Raw genomic sequence first — 16,456 nt, 5'->3', positions numbered from 1 at the left:
TTTAAATTGTGTCAACGAAACAATTGCATAAATACTATGAAACTTTTCATAATTGTAGTGATTTCTCTATTAAATAACCAAACTTTTCATACTATTAATAAACATTTTCTTAGTCCTAATGAAAAATATTCCATATATATAATAGAAAGAAAAAATTGTTGGCTAAATTTTAATGAAATTTTCTTTGTATGTGGCTTCAATGAAAAAAAATAATTAAAAACAAATATATACGGCCGTAAGATCGGCCGGGTCGAATCTTATGTACCCTCCACCATGGATTGCGTAGAAACTTCTACTACAGAGTGTCATCCACAATCGAATTACTTGGGGTGTGGTATCTTAAAACTTCTTAACACCGTATTCTAAATTGTAAGTTAGTCCATACGGGGTATTACATATTAAAAGGCCGATTAAATACGTAAATAATTCAGTTTGACAAAATTTTCTATAGAAATAAAATTTTGACAAAATTTTCTATCGAAATAAAATTTTGACAAAATTTTTCTATAGAAATATAATTTTGACAAAATTTTCTATAGAAAAAAAGTTTTTACAAAATTTTCTATAGAAATAAAATTTTGACAAAATTTTTTATCGAAATAAAATTTTGACAACATTTTTCTATAGAAATAAAATTTTTACAAAATTTTCTATAGAAATATAATTTTGACAAAATTTTCTATAGAAATAAAGTTTTTACAAAATGTTCTATAGAAATAAAATTTTGACAACATTTTCTATCGAAATAAAATTTTGACAAAATTTTCTATACAAAAAAAATTTTGAAAAAGTTCTATAGAAATAAAATTTTGACAAAATTTTCTATACAAATAAAATTATGACAAAATTTTCTATCAAAATAAAATTTTGACAAAATTTTTCTATAGAAATAAAATTGTGACAAAATTTTCTATAGAAATAAATTTTTGACAAAATTTTCTATAGAAATATAATTTTGACAAAATTTTCTATACAAATAAAATTTTAACAAAATTTTCCATAGAAATAAAATTTTGACAAAATTTTTCTATAGGAATAAAATTTTGACAAAATTTTCTATAGAAATAAAATTTTGACAAATTTTCTATAGAAATATAATTTTGACAAAATTTTCTATAGAAATAAAGTTTTTACAAAATGTTCTATAGAAATAAAATTTTGACAACATTTTCTATCGAAATAAAATTTTGACAAAATTTTCTATACAAATAAAATTTTGAAAAAGTTCTATAGAAATAAAATTTTGACAAAATTTTCTATACAAATAAAATTATGACAAAATGTTCTATACAAATAAAATTATGACAAAATTTTCTATACAAATAAAATTATGACAAAATTTTCTATAGAAATAAAATCTTGACAAAATTTTGTATCGTAATAAAATTTTGTCAAATTTTTCAATAGAACAAAATGTTGGAAGTTTATTTTTGGCCATATGGACAAATATTTGCGTTATTGGGGATCGGCTATATATAACTATAGACCGATTTGGACCAATTTTGGCATGGTTGTTAGCGGCCATATACTAGCTTAATGTACCAAATTTCAACCGAATCGGATGAATTTTGCTCCTCCAAGAGGTTCGGGAGGTCAAATTTGGGGATCGATTTATATGGGGCCTATATGTAATTATGAACCGATATGGACCAATTTTTGCATGGTTGTTAGGGACCATATACTTACAGCTCGTACCAAATATCAACCGGATCGGATGAATTTTGCTCTTCCAAGAGGCTCCGGAGTTCAAATCTGGGGATCGATTTTTATGGGGGCTATATATAATTATGGACCGATATGAACCAATTTTTTCATGGTTTTTAGATACCTACAGCTCGTACCAAATTTCAACTGGATCGGATAAATTTTGCTCATCCAAGAGGCTCCGGAGATCAAATCTGGGGTTCGGTTTATATGGGGGCTATATATAATTATGGACCGATATGAACCAATTTTTTCATGGTTGTTAGAGACCATATACTAACACCACGTACCAAATTTTAACCGGATCGGATGAAATTTGCTTCTCTAAGAGGCTCCGCAATCCAAATCTGGGGATCAGTTTATATGGGAGCTATATATAATTATGGACCGATATGGACCAATTTTTGCATGATTGTTAGGGACCATATACTAACACCACGTACCAAATTTCAACCAGATCGGATGAAATTTGCTTCTCAAGATGCTTCGCAAGTCAAATCTGGGGATCGGTTTATATGGGGGCTGTATATAATTATGGACCGATATGGACCAATTTTTGCATGGTTGTTAGAGACCATATGCTAACTCCATGTACCAAATTTCAACCGGATCGGATGAATTTTGCTCTTCCAAGAGGCTCCGCAAGCCAAATCTGAGCGTCGGTTTATATGGGGCTATACATAATTATGGACCGATATGGACCAATTTTTGCATGGTTGTTAGGGACCATATACTTACAGCTCGTACCAAATATCAACCGGATCGGATGAATTTTGCTCTTCCAAGAGGCTCCGGAGTTCAAATTTGGGGATCGATTTTTATGGGGGCTATATATAATTATGGACCGATATGAACCAATTTTTTCATGGTTTTTAGATACCTACAGCTCGTACCAAATTTCAACTGGATCGGATGAATTTTGCTCATCCAAGAGGCTCCGGAGATCAAATCTGGGGTTCGGTTTATATGGGGGCTGTATATAATTATGGACCGATATGGACCAATTTTTGCATTTTTGTTAAAGATCATATACTAACACCACGTACCAAATTTCAACCGGATCGGATGAAATTTGCTTCTGTAGGAGGCTCCTCAAGTCGAAATCTGGGGGTCGGTTTATATGGCGGCTATACGTAAATGTGACCCAATATGGCCCATTTGCAATACCATCCAACCTACATCAATAACAACTACTTATGCCAAGTTTCAAGTCGATAGCTTGTTTCGTTCGGAAGTTAGCGTGATTTCAACAGACGGACGGACGGACATGCTAAGATCGACTCAGAATTTCACCACGACCCAGAATATATATAATTTATGAGGAACAATATTTCGATGTATTACAAACGGAATGACAAAGTTAATATACCCCCATCCTATAGTGGAGGGTATAAAAAATTGATCGTGATAAAAAAAACGAAAAATTTAGGTACAAAAGTTAAGAAACGATTTTTTCAGTGTACATAATAAAAAACATAATCAAAACTAAAGTTATGAAGTTTTTCATGGTCATAATGCAAGATTTACACTGATACCATGAATTTTTCGTTAATACTATGAAAAGTTTCATTAATTAAATAAAAATTCATTATATTAAAAAAAATTACATAATATATATGAAATGATCTTGTCGTTCATTCGATCCTAATGAAAAATTCCGTTGATATTGCCAACATTTTTCTATCAGTGTGCATTGGCCTTGCATCGGCTATGTAATATTCTTAGTGAATAAATTAGCACAGTAATTAATTGCAGGCCAGTCCTGTGCAAAGAACCATTAAAATTATAAATTAATAACCATAAACCATGAACAATTTTAACATTTTTTTTGTTCAGCCTATCAAAAGAAGAGGCATCAAAACAACAGTAAAAACTACAACTGCAGCAAACAACAAACAAGTTACATTGCTTTGGTCTAACTCTCCGGACCAGACACACTAAACCTCTCTTCCATTTGGTCAGAATATTAATTTAGCCATAGCAAATACTGTAATATATCGTCCAGCCACCATAATAGTGTTTAATGTCAGGGCTGAGGAAAAGATGTTGGGGAAAAAAGACGATAAATTAAAAATTCTAAAAACGGTAAATATGGCAAGTTTGAGAGAAGAAACTCCCATGCATAGCCATTGCCGATATCAAACAAAATTTTTCGTAAATTCATTTTTATTTATCCATCTTTACTTTTTGCAAAAATCGTTGGTATACAGAGAAAAGTGCAAACCACTATGCACATGAGTGCTTATGATTGTAATTAGTGCATTAAATGTATTTTTATTTATTTATAAAAAAAAATTGTAGCGTATGCTACACTAACTTCATGAGAGGGAGTCTATTTCTAAGACACAAAGTAAAATTTATCAAAACCGATCCAACGGATTAGACGTAATGAAAATCGTTCATTAAAACAAAGGAAAAAATCATTAGGAGTATGTTGAACAGAAAATTAATTACGTATCCACTTTTCCAAATTTCCCAGTAAAAAAAGCGTCTCCAAAAAAGTAGTAAAAATGTTCTCTTTGGATCCGGAAGTGGTGCAAAATTGGCGCAGAAGCTACTCGTATGAATTTAACATGGGCTTGTCATAGGATAGATGTCCCCCAATTCAACAGCCGTTGCACTGAATTTGAATCACTTTTTAGGGTATGATCTGAATTCAGTGTTTTGGATGTGAATTAAAAAATTTTGTGATATTCTCCTAAATAAATAATTTTTACAATTTTTTATGATTTCCAATCCACTCTAACGCTGTTTGAAACGCTTGACCTCAAATATTTTCAATAATTTGGATTTAGCATTTTTATCGACAAAATTTGAATAATTTGTTCCATTTTATTAATTCTTACTCTGGTTTTAATCTATTTGAAACAAAAAAATACCCATTAAAAATATAAAAAAAGGCAAGTTATAACAAGTATATACAGCAGTAAGTTCGGCCGGGCCGAATCTTAAATACCCACCACCATGAACCAAATATTAGGGTTTCCTTTGAAATTCCAGGAGGGCTTGAGGACTTGAGGAAACTTCCCGAAGATAAATTTAATGATTTCACCTATGAGGACTATATCAGATTCTGGATTTATAAGAACCATTTTTGTTTGAGTTTTAGACATTAACATCTCTTGTAAATGTGCAAGAAAATTATAAAATAACGTCTTGATTTGAAATCTTAAATCTGTAGAAGTAAAATCTGGAAATTTTACATTGAGTTTCAAGCAATTTTCATTATCAGTGCGCCTTCTACACCCTCAAGAAGTGAAGTCGGTCTATATGGAGGCATTACTAAATGGACCGATAATAACTTAATCCGATACACGTTTTTGTGAGCCTAAAATACCAGAATATTTGCAATTTCAGGCAAATCAGATAAAAACTACGGTTTCTAGAATCCCAAGGAGTTAAATCGGCAGATCATTCTTATGGGGGCTATACTAAAATATGGACCGATACTCACCGTTTTCGGCACACCTCTTTATGACCCGAAAATACCTCTAGGTTTCCACTTTCAGGCAAATAGGATTAAAACTTCGGATTCTAGAATCCCAAGGAGTAAAATCGGGAAATCGGTCTATATGGGGGCTATACCAAAATATGGACCTATACTCACCATTTTCAGCACACCTCTTTATGGTCCTAAAATACCTCTAGATTTCCAATTTCGGACAAATTGGATAAAAACTACGGTTTCTATAAGCCCAAGACCCCAAATCGGGTGGTCGTTTTATATGGGGACCATACCAAAACATGGACCGATATTCACAATTTTTGGCACACGTATTTGTGGTCCTACAATACCTCTAGATTTCCAATTTCAGGTAAATTGAATAAAAACTGCGTTTCTATAAGCCCAAGAAGTAAAATCGGGAGATCGGTCTATATGGGGGCTATACCAAAACATGGACCGATACTCACAATTTTTGGCACACGTATTTGTGGTCCTACAATACCTCTAGATTTCCAATTTCAGGTAAATTGAATAAAAACTGCGGTTTCTATAAGCCCAAGAAGTAAAATCGGGAGATCGGTCTATATGGGGGCTATACCAAAACATGGACCGATACTCACCATTTTTGGCACACCTCTTTATGGTCATAAAGTACCTCTAGATTTCAAATTTCGGACAAATTGGATAAAAACTACGGTTTCTATAAGCCCAAGACCCCAAATGGGGAGGTCAGTTTATGTGGGGACTATATCAAAACCTGGACCTATATAGCCTATCTTCGAACTTGACCTGCCTGCAGACAAAAGACGAGTTTTTGCAAAATTTCAGCACGATTGCTTCATTATTGAAGACTGTAGCGTGATTACAACAGACAGACGGACATCGTTATATCGTCTTAGAATTTCTCCCTGATCAAGCATATATATATATATATATATATATATATATATATATATATATATATATATATATATATATATATATATATATATATATATATATATATATATATATATATATATATATATATATATATATATATATATATATATATATATATATATATATATATATATATATATATATATATATATATATATATATATGTATATATATATATATATATATATATATATATATATATATATATATATATATATATATATATATATATATATATATATATATATATATATATATATATATATATATATATATATATATGCTTTATATAGTCGGAAATCGATATTTCGATGTGTTACAAACGGAATGACAAACTTATTATACCCCCGTCACCATTCTATGGTGGTGGGTATAAAAAATTGAATTAAAAGAACTTCCTGCACCCTCAAAAAAAAATAGCTTCTGTAACATATACTCCAAACACATTTTGCTTCAAGCATATATATTTTCAGGATTGGTCCAAAAAATTAGAAAAAATTTTATGAAATTTTCTCTGTGTGGATATATTTCTAAGGCGCCAATTGGTTTCTTCCATTATTTTGCTTGCAGCATGCTCTCTAGGTCTCTCTTTCTAAACACATATGTATATGTTTTAAGGCTACTTCTAAATTAATATATGTTTGCATCCAAGCATATTGTATTTACAAACATTTTATGTCCCAAATATAATATGTTCTAACATATTAACATATATGTCCCAAACATGTTATGCTAGTTTATGAACATTATATTTCAAGCATATAAAAATATTGTGTTAAAAAATTTGAGTTCCAAACATATAATTTTTACACACAAACATATGAAAAACAGTCTTTTTCGTCCGTGTGTTTAGTTAAACTAAAGAACATCTTTGGGAGGGCATTTTTGGAAGTGCTTTTAAAGTTGTGCTTTTAGAAGAACTTCCAAAAATTTTTGCTGGGTTCTTTAAAAAAAAAAATACAAATTATACTCTAGTGACACTTTGGTTAGGTTAGGTAAAGTGTCCGCCCGTTATTTCAGGCTCACTTAGACTATTCAGTCCATTGTGGTCCCACAGTGGTGAACTCTTATCAATGAGTGCTGCCCGATTCTATGTTTAGAGCAATGGTAAGGTACGCCTTTTTATATCCTAGTTCGAAAAGCGTTTCACATTATGCACACAGAAAAAATTTCACCAAAAAATATTTCCAATTAAAAAGTTGATTGAAGTTGAAATCTTTCAATTTACAAATTAATTCAATTAAGTCAATAATTGAAATTTTTAACAATTTTATTAAAAAAATTAATTGGTACACGGAAAACTAAGTCACTTAAGAAAAGTGATTGATTTTTTTTAATTTTTAATTCAAAACTTATTTCAAACAATCATTTTTTTTAATCAAACTAAAAACACAAATTCAGTTGAGAAAATAATTGAAAATAGTAATGTTTTTAATTTAAAAAAAAATTGAGTTTTGCAATCAACATCAATTAAATTTTTAAGTGAATCATTTAAAAAATTAATTGAAATTTGCTAATGAATTCAATTAATTTTTAGTCAAGTATTTTTTATGTGATTGAAGACATTTCAATTACAAAATAATTGGATTAATTAAAATCGTGATTGAATCAGAAAAAAAAACATTTTTGTGTACACTCAACAAAGGATAAGATTTTGACTTTCTCTTAAGGATTTTGGTATTGATTTCGAGCCAAAGATGCAGCTTCTTTAAATTAAAGACATTTGGTAGGCACTCATTATTTGAAAGAATTTGTCCTTAATAATGTGTATATTTAGGTTGTATTATATTTAATATTAGGTCAATATTTTTTGGTGGTGTGGTGAAACCACTTAGAGAGCTTCTACATAGCGCTGATATAATTGCTCATTTTAATAGAAATATTGCTCAGAAGTGATATATAATCTTGAGTACAGCTTTGTTGGCGTGAAGGAAAACAGCACTACCTTTCATGCATGTGTACTGCATGAATTGGTTGCAATAACGTAAACGAATGATCATAAACTAGTTTGATTACTCGTTTATGTTATTGCCATCGATTCATGCAGTGTGGATGCAATGCCTACTTTATCGTATACCAAAAAGCGCAACTAAACTCTTACTGCTGAAATATTTTTTGCTGGGATATGAAAAGCACGCTTTTTGGTTTGTGTATTGGCTTATTTTATCTGATTTCGTAGCCATGGTTAGGTTAGGTTAAAGTGGCAGCCCGATTAAGATTCAGGCTCACTTAGACTATTCAGTCCATTGTGATACCACATTAACTAAAAGTACCTATTACATATGGGCACTTCTAGTTTTAACCGCTGAACCTTCTTGATAATTTTTTGTTTGTTGAACCAACCAGATTGTTCCAAAAACATTAGCAGACTGCTTAAGTTAACGTTTTCCAAAAACATTAGCAGACTGCTTAAGTTAACGTTTCCCAGATCCGCCAGTAATCTGAAGCTATATGCTCCTAAAAGTTGCTTGCGCTTTACACAAAATGCAGGACACTCACACAAGAGGTGTTTAATTGATTCCTTTTCCTCCGCATCATGACAGCTCATACAATAGTCATTATACTTCGCGCCTATAGTTTTTGCAAAATCGCCTATCAGGCAGCGACCCGTTATAGCACATGATATCTGACGTCTCGAGAACACTAGCATATCTAGTGTGCGGTTTAAGTTTAAACGGGGCCATATTTGCTTGGTGTCGTTACAGCCCTTGCAATTCTCCCATCGAACATTAGCCATCGTAACAGCCTTCTCACGCAGCATGAGCTTGCAGGTAGCCAGGGGCATATCAACAGATTCTAGTTCCCCATCGAACATTAGCCATCATAACAGCCTTCTCACGCAGCATGAGCTTGCAGGTAGCCAGGGGCATACCAACAGATTCTAGTTCCCCTGGAATATGTAAGGTAGTCTCTAACCTTGCCAACTCATCCGCTTCGCAGTTCCCCGGTATGTTCCTATGGCCAGGCACCCATATTAGGTGAATATTGTACTGCTCAGTCATCTCATTGAGAGATTTGCGGCAGTCGATGGCCGTTTTCGAGTTGAGGAACACAGAGTCCTAGGATTTTATTGCAGGTTGACTGTCTGAGTATATATTAATGCCCACATTTTTTGGAACATTACTTCTCAGCCAATTCGCCACCTCTCTTATTGCTAATATTTCAGCCTGAAAAACACTACAGTGATTAGGTAATCTTTTCGCTATTCGAAGTTCCAGATCATTAGAATATACTCCGAAACCCAATTGTCCATCCAATTTGGAGCCATCAGTGTAGAAATCTATATATTCTTTATTCTGTGTGCACCACGCCTCACTGTTGGGGATTAGAGTCTCAAACTTTTTGTTGAAAAGTGGACTTGCCAAAGTGTAATCCACTACGTTAGGCACATCTGGCATTATTTTTAGGACCGAACTGTGACCGTAACTTTTTTCCGACCACAGCGATAGCTCGCGCAACCGCACAGCCGTTGTTGCAGCTGACTGTTTGGCCAAAATGTCTAAAGGCAATAGATGCAGCATGGCATTAAGGGAATTTGTTCCTGTCTTGCTGAATGCGCCTGAGATACACAAACACGCCATACGCTGAACTTTGTCTAAACTTGTTGGCTGGTGAAGTGCCGGCCACCAGACTACAACACCATATAGCATTATAGGTCTATATAGGTCGTAGCCACACTGAAAAAAAAGCATACTCTGTTCCAAAGATTTTGTCTTTACTTTAAAAAATTTGGTATTGAATCCGAGCCAAAGAAGCGAAGAATACAAGTAAGGATACTTTTAAGACACAATTCTCTTTTAAATTTAGGTTTTGTGTACTTGCTTCTAGGAAGCAAATTTTAATTTTTCGCTTTCTCAGCTTTTTTTCTTCATATGCTATCAAAGTCCTTTAAAAACAAGTTAACGACGACTTTATTTTCCAAATTAAGACTCGACTTCTAGTAGAAATTATGCTGTGTTTCAAGTAAAAAACGTCTTTAAAATAAAGTGTTGAAAAACATGTCCTATATTTGAACGATTTTTTGCTTTGTAGTCAAGATGCAAAAAGACAACAAATTTAAAGACAATTTCATTAAATTTAAAGAATTTTTCTGAATTATTAAAGTCAAGTTGACCTTAGCCTATAAATTTTTTCTTTCATGTTAAGATACCCATTTTTAAGTCAAATCACTTAACTATAAGGACAATACGACTTCTTTGAAAAGTTTATCGACTTTTGGACAAGGAAAATAACTTTATTTTAGAGAAATGCGTCTTCTATGCTAAGCAAAATTTGTATTCGTATTTTAAAGACATGAAATCTTTGACCTCACGACAATATTTTTTTCAGTGCATAGTTATCATAAGTTGTCAAACCATCTATTATCATCTAATAACTTCAACTAATGCACATTAAATTAATACCCCAGCCTACATACGACGCCTCTGCTTTTGTGGCCAATAGCAAGCAAAGAAAAAAAAAAATCATAACAAATAAAATAATATTTTAAAAACTCCTCCCGTGCCCTTCTTAGACACAATGATTTGGATCAAAACAAACAAAAAACTAAATGGTGATGATGGAGATGATCATGAAGATGGCTGGCTGCCTGTATGCAATGGATGGTTGATGATTTATTAAAAGCCAGTTAAAATTACAATACAAAAAAATTGTAAAATTGGACTTGCACAGAGATTCACTATAGGAAAGTTGAGCATTAACAATAATCCATTGAAGAAAGACGGTCTCTCGGTTGGACGGACGCTTGAAAACTAGCTAGAGCAATAATCTCTATAGAGGAACGAACACTTTGGAAGTGTACCAAAAAGGGCTAACAATGCGCTATGGTGGCTATGATCTACAAAAAGCTTCTAAGGCCACTGCAACAACAACACCTAGCCAAGCAGGGTCATTCCATTTACGGAAAGTCCAGAATACCGCTTGCCTTATTGTGGAAAAATTCAATACAAAAATTCAGGATTCTCTTCGTAAGCTGTATTCCGTGAAAGCTTTTCATGAGAGCTCATCAGGCCGCAATTCACCAATATCATATCGTGGTTCTCTTTTCGATTCGGAAAATTCTGGGGGTCAAGACCCAGCTCAGCATCAACCAGCGACGACGACGACGACGGTCCATTACACGGAAAATGATTTTCGTCCCCATTTCGATTTGACTGAACGCAAAGATCATCACAATTATATTTTTGGCACCAACATCTATAATTTCTCAACTCGCAATATGTTAAACGGCAAATCGACCATAAAGATCTTGAATACCTTCAAGGAGATTGAAGAGTGTAATTCCATGGCCACCATCAAATCGGCCAAGAATAGTTTACAACGTCTCAAAGATGAACGTAAAACCATATTCAAAGAGCTGCTGGAGCTTTCAAGTTGCGATGAGTCTTTGGAATTTCGTTTGGTGAAAGATTATCTGGAGTGTAATTCCTATTCGGAAATAGAAAATGATCACGAATTCAAAGAATATCTACAAAGGAAGAACTATTCGGATATACTAAATTATCTGGTAGATGATTGTAATGAACCCAAAAGCTTAATGTCCATCTCATCATCTGTGGCTAGGGCCCAATCGGCTTTGGGCAAAAATTCTTTGAATAGCCTCAAATTACTTTCAACTCCCAAGGCTTTGAGGGGGCCTAAGAGGACGCCCCAAATGGAGAGTCTTGTTTGCAGCACTTGTCGTTCTTCATTGGGTAACTATTCATCCTGCCCACCCTCGTATAAGGGCACCCTAAAAGTTCCGAAATCACGTGAAATGCCTAAACTAGAAGAGACACCAAAATCGACGAATTTTTTCTCCAACTCTTATCGTGAGATTTTGAAATTTTGTCAAGATTTTTTTGAGGAGAGTTTCAAGCAAAATCAATTCGAAATGCCTAAATTTACTTTTAATAAATTTAAAGAGCAAAAATATGAAGAAATCCTTAAGGAGTTTGTTATGCATCAAGGCTATAGCAGTGTTCAGAATTATGTGGATATTAAATTTGGTCAATTCATAGATCTTGAGTTGAGTAAATTTTGTAATGATTTACATAAATCTCCACAGGGTGAAACGCAACAAAAATTCTGCAATGGCAATTGTTCAAAATCTGTAAATGTTGAAATTGAATTTATATTGAATTTTTTCATTAATTTAAATTTATTTCTTTTGTCTTTCTAGGGTTATTGTGATCAAATGCATTCGGAAGAGATGATACATTTGGTTCCTCCCAGTCTTCAAGGCAAGGAAGATATTCTCTTTGGTAATCTTCATGAACTCTACACATTTCACAATGATGTTTTTCTCAAAGATCTGGAGAATTGTATATCCACCACGGAACTGGTGGCTTTATGTTTTGTACAAAGGGTAAGTAATTTGAAATAATTATAAGTGGTAAAGTAGGATGCATGTCAATCTGTCAATTGTCTCGACAGAAACTACTATAATCCAATGTGATACTAAAGAAAAAATCCCAACATTTCCAGTAGAAACAGTCCTAATTAAAGTAGACTGCATGTCCAAAATTGTCTATATAAATAAAATTTTGAGAAAATTTTCCATAGAGACAACATTTTCTATGGCAATCAAAATTTTGAAAAATTTTTTTAATAATAAATTTTGACAGAAAAATAATTTTAACAAACTTTTCTATAGAAATAAAATTTTGACAAAATTTTCTATAGAAATAAAATTTTCAAAAAATTTGCTATAGAAATAAAATTTTGCCAAAATTTTCTATAAAACAAAATTTTCTATAGAAATAAAATTTTAACAATATTTTCTATAGAAATGAAATTTTGACAAACTTTCATATAGAAATATAATTTTGACAAAATTTTCTACAGAAATAAAATTTTGAAAAAATTTTCTATAGAAAAAAATTTTAACAAAATTTTCAATAGAAACAAAATTTTGACAAAATTTTCTATAGAAATAAAATTTTAAGAAAATTTTCTATAGAAATAATATTTTGACAAAATTTCATATAGAAACAAAATGTTGACAAAATTTTCTATTGAAATAAAATGTTGACAACATTTTTCTATAAAAATAAAATTTTGACAAAATTTTCTATATAAATACAATTTTAAGAAAATTTTCTATAGAAATAAAATTTTGACAAAATTTTCTATAGAAATAAAATTTTGACAAAATTTTCTATAGAAATAAAATTTTGAAAAAATTTTCTATAGAAATAAAGTTTTGACAAAATTTCCTATGGAACAAAAATTTTAACAAAATTTTCTATAGAAATAAAATTTTGACAAAATTTTCTATAGAAACAGAATTTTGACAAAATTTTCTATAGTAATAAAATGTTAGAAAAATTTCATATAGAAATTAAATTTTGACAAAATTTTCTATAGAAATAAAATTTTGACAAAATTGTTTATAGAGATAAAATTTTGAAAAATTTTCTATAGAAATAAAATTTTGAAAAAATTTTCTATAGAGATAAAATTTTGACAAAATTTTCTATAGAAATATAATTTTGACAAAATTTTCTATAGAAATAAAATTTTGACAACATTTTCTATAGAAATAAAATTTTGGAACAATTTGTTATAAAAATAAAATTTGGACAAAATTTTCTATAGAAAAAAAATTAACAAAATTTTCTATAGAAATAAAATTTTGACAAAATTTTCTATAGAAACAGAATTTTGACAAAATTTTCTATAGTAATACAATGTTGACAATCTTTTCTATAGAAATAAAATATTAACAAAATTTCATATAGAAATTAAATTTTGACAAAATTTTCTATAGAAATAAAATTTTGACAAAATTTTCTATTAAAATAAAATTTTGACAAAATTTTATTTTAATAGAAATAAAATTTCTAAAAAAATTTTCTATAGAAATAAAATTTTGACAAAATTTTCTATAGAAATATAATTTTGACAAAATTTTCTATACAAATAAAATTTTGACAACATTTTCTATAGAAATAAAATTTTGGAACAATTTGTTATAAAAATAAAATTTGGACAAAATTTTCTATAGAAAAAAAATTAACAAAATTTTCTATAGAAATAAAATTTTGACAAAATTTTCTATAGTAATAAAATGTTGACAAACTTTTCTATAGAAATAAAATTTTAACAAAATTTCATATAGAAATTAAATTTTGACAAAATTTTCTGTAGCAATATAAAATTTGACAAAATTTTCTATAGAAATAAAATGTTGACAAAATTGTGTATAGAAATAAAATTTTGACAAAATTTTCTCTAGAAATAGCCTTTTTTTTAAGTTTTCAATAGAAATAAAATTTTGACAAAATTTTCTATTACAATAAAATTTTGACAAAATTTTCTATTACAATAAAATTTTGACAAAATTTTCTATAGAATACAATTTTTCAAAATTTATGTAGGAATAAAATTTTGACAAATAAAACTACAAGACAAATAAAACTACAAGAGTAGCTTAACCAACAGAGGAAAATTTATTCTGATAATTGGTTGATAATTTTGCTGCAAGTAGAGGATGCTGATGAGGAATGTGGTAATTCCGAAACGTGCGTCTATCCAACCATCTTGCAGTCTATAGGGCTTTGCCCAAATAAATTTGACAAACATTCTTTTCCTCTGTTGGTTAAGCTACTCTTGTAGTTTAGTCAACACAATGGTTTTAAAGCTGAGATCAAAACAACAAATATGAAATAAAATTTTGACAAAAATTTCCATAAAAATAAAATTTTGACAAAATTTTCTATAGACATAAAATTTGGAAAATTTTTTCTATAGAAATAAAATTTTGAGAAAATTTTCTATCGAAATAAAATATTGACAAAATTTTCTACCGAAATAAATTTTTCACAAAATTTTCTATAGCAATAAAATGTTGACTAAATCTTCTATAGAAAAAATTTGACATAATTTTCTAAAGAAATAAAATTCTGACAAGATTTTCTATAGAAATAAAATTTTGACAAAATTTTCTATAGAAACAGAATTTTGACAAAATTTTCTATAGAAATATAATTTTGACAAGATTTTCTATAGAAATAAAATATTGACAAAATTTTCTATAGAAATAAAATTTTGCACAAATTTTCTATAGAAATAAAATTTTGACAAAATTTTTTATAAACATAAAAATTTGGAAAATTTTTCTATAGAAATAAAATTTTTGCAAAATTTTCTGTAGGAATAAAATTTTTGCAAATGTTTCTGTAGGAATAAAAAACAGAATTTTGACAAAATTTTCTATAGAAATATAATTTTGAGAAGATTTTCTATAGAAATAAAATATTGACAAAATTTTCTATAGAAATAAAATTTTGCAAAAATTTTCTATAGAAATAAAAATTTGGAAAATTTTTCTATAGAAATAAAATTTTTGCAAAATTTTCTGTAGGAATAAAATTATTTGTAAAAGTTTCCGTAGGAATAAAATTTTGGCAAAATGTTATATAGCCGTTGACATCAAGACATTCGTTTGCTTCAAAGACGACTTAAATTAATTGCGTTTGCTGATCAAGGATCAATGTTGTCTAATAAGGTCGATTTAACCCTTTCACTCCCGATATAAGTGAATATCGGACATTCGAAAAAGACACCAAATTCTATTTTCCCACTTAGTTTCGATTAATTTGTTGATGTTATTTTAAAGTAGAGGCTTTGATCTAAATAAGCTATAAATATTTTCCGTATTGGTGAGCACTAAAATATATTTTTCTAAACTTCTTTAACAATAACAATACGAAAATTTGAGACAATTTTTCTACTATATGTTTCTAGTAAATGGACATTCATACAAAAACTATAGCTGATACTACTTCGGGTTCTTTTTTGTATTTTTTCTCTCACTTTGAAATATATGCCAAATAGCGCTTATTTTCGTACGGCCATATGGTCACAATTCAAGAATCAAGTTTTCAGGACAAGCTCAAAATTACATTTTTTGTTCTACATGCTGTTAGTACAAGTAGAAACAAAAGAAAAATTAAAGTTTTTAGCATTAGGTTTATTTCGGTAGTGAAAGTGTTAATACTCCCAGCAAAACCTGGGTAAGTAGTTGAGGTGAATAACTGCTTACCAAGAGCTTTTGTACCATACTCTCAGCAATACCTCACACTTGAGAATAATGATTTCATAGACTACCTGTTTTACTAGTATCTCGTCCGTTACAATTTAGCTCTTGGTAATGCTGAGGAAAAGTACTTTCCTTATAGAACATGTCCTTGCGAAAGTAATCAATATTTACATGTAATAGTAATTGCTTACCAATTTTGTACTACATTACCTCTAAAATTATTTGGTAATGAAAGGTGGGATAATCTGTGAAGTTATACCGATTGTACCAAGAACTCATACATCATGTTTACGTATATAATAAACTATAATTTTTTTCTACCCTTAAATTTTAGCATTTTT

The 16,456-nt window shown here is 30.1% G+C and overlaps 1 protein-coding gene across 11 annotated transcripts in view; it reads left to right on the top strand.

The window, feature by feature from the left end:
• The window catches only part of LOC142240706 (guanine nucleotide exchange factor DBS), a 381,804-nt gene that overhangs the window by 337,680 nt on the left and 27,668 nt on the right, over positions 1–16,456 (top strand). For all 11 annotated transcript variants that reach the window (XM_075312411.1, XM_075312410.1, XM_075312409.1 and 8 more), the window contains one exon: positions 12,252–12,437. In XM_075312411.1, the coding sequence (XP_075168526.1) occupies positions 12,252–12,437 (186 nt within the window). The remainder of the gene's footprint in view (positions 1–12,251; positions 12,438–16,456) is intronic.

This window comes from Haematobia irritans, chromosome 5, assembly GCF_050003625.1.
Source record: "Haematobia irritans isolate KBUSLIRL chromosome 5, ASM5000362v1, whole genome shotgun sequence".
Classification (NCBI taxonomy): domain Eukaryota; kingdom Metazoa; phylum Arthropoda; class Insecta; order Diptera; family Muscidae; genus Haematobia; species Haematobia irritans.
This window is presented reverse-complemented; position numbering and strand designations above follow the sequence as displayed.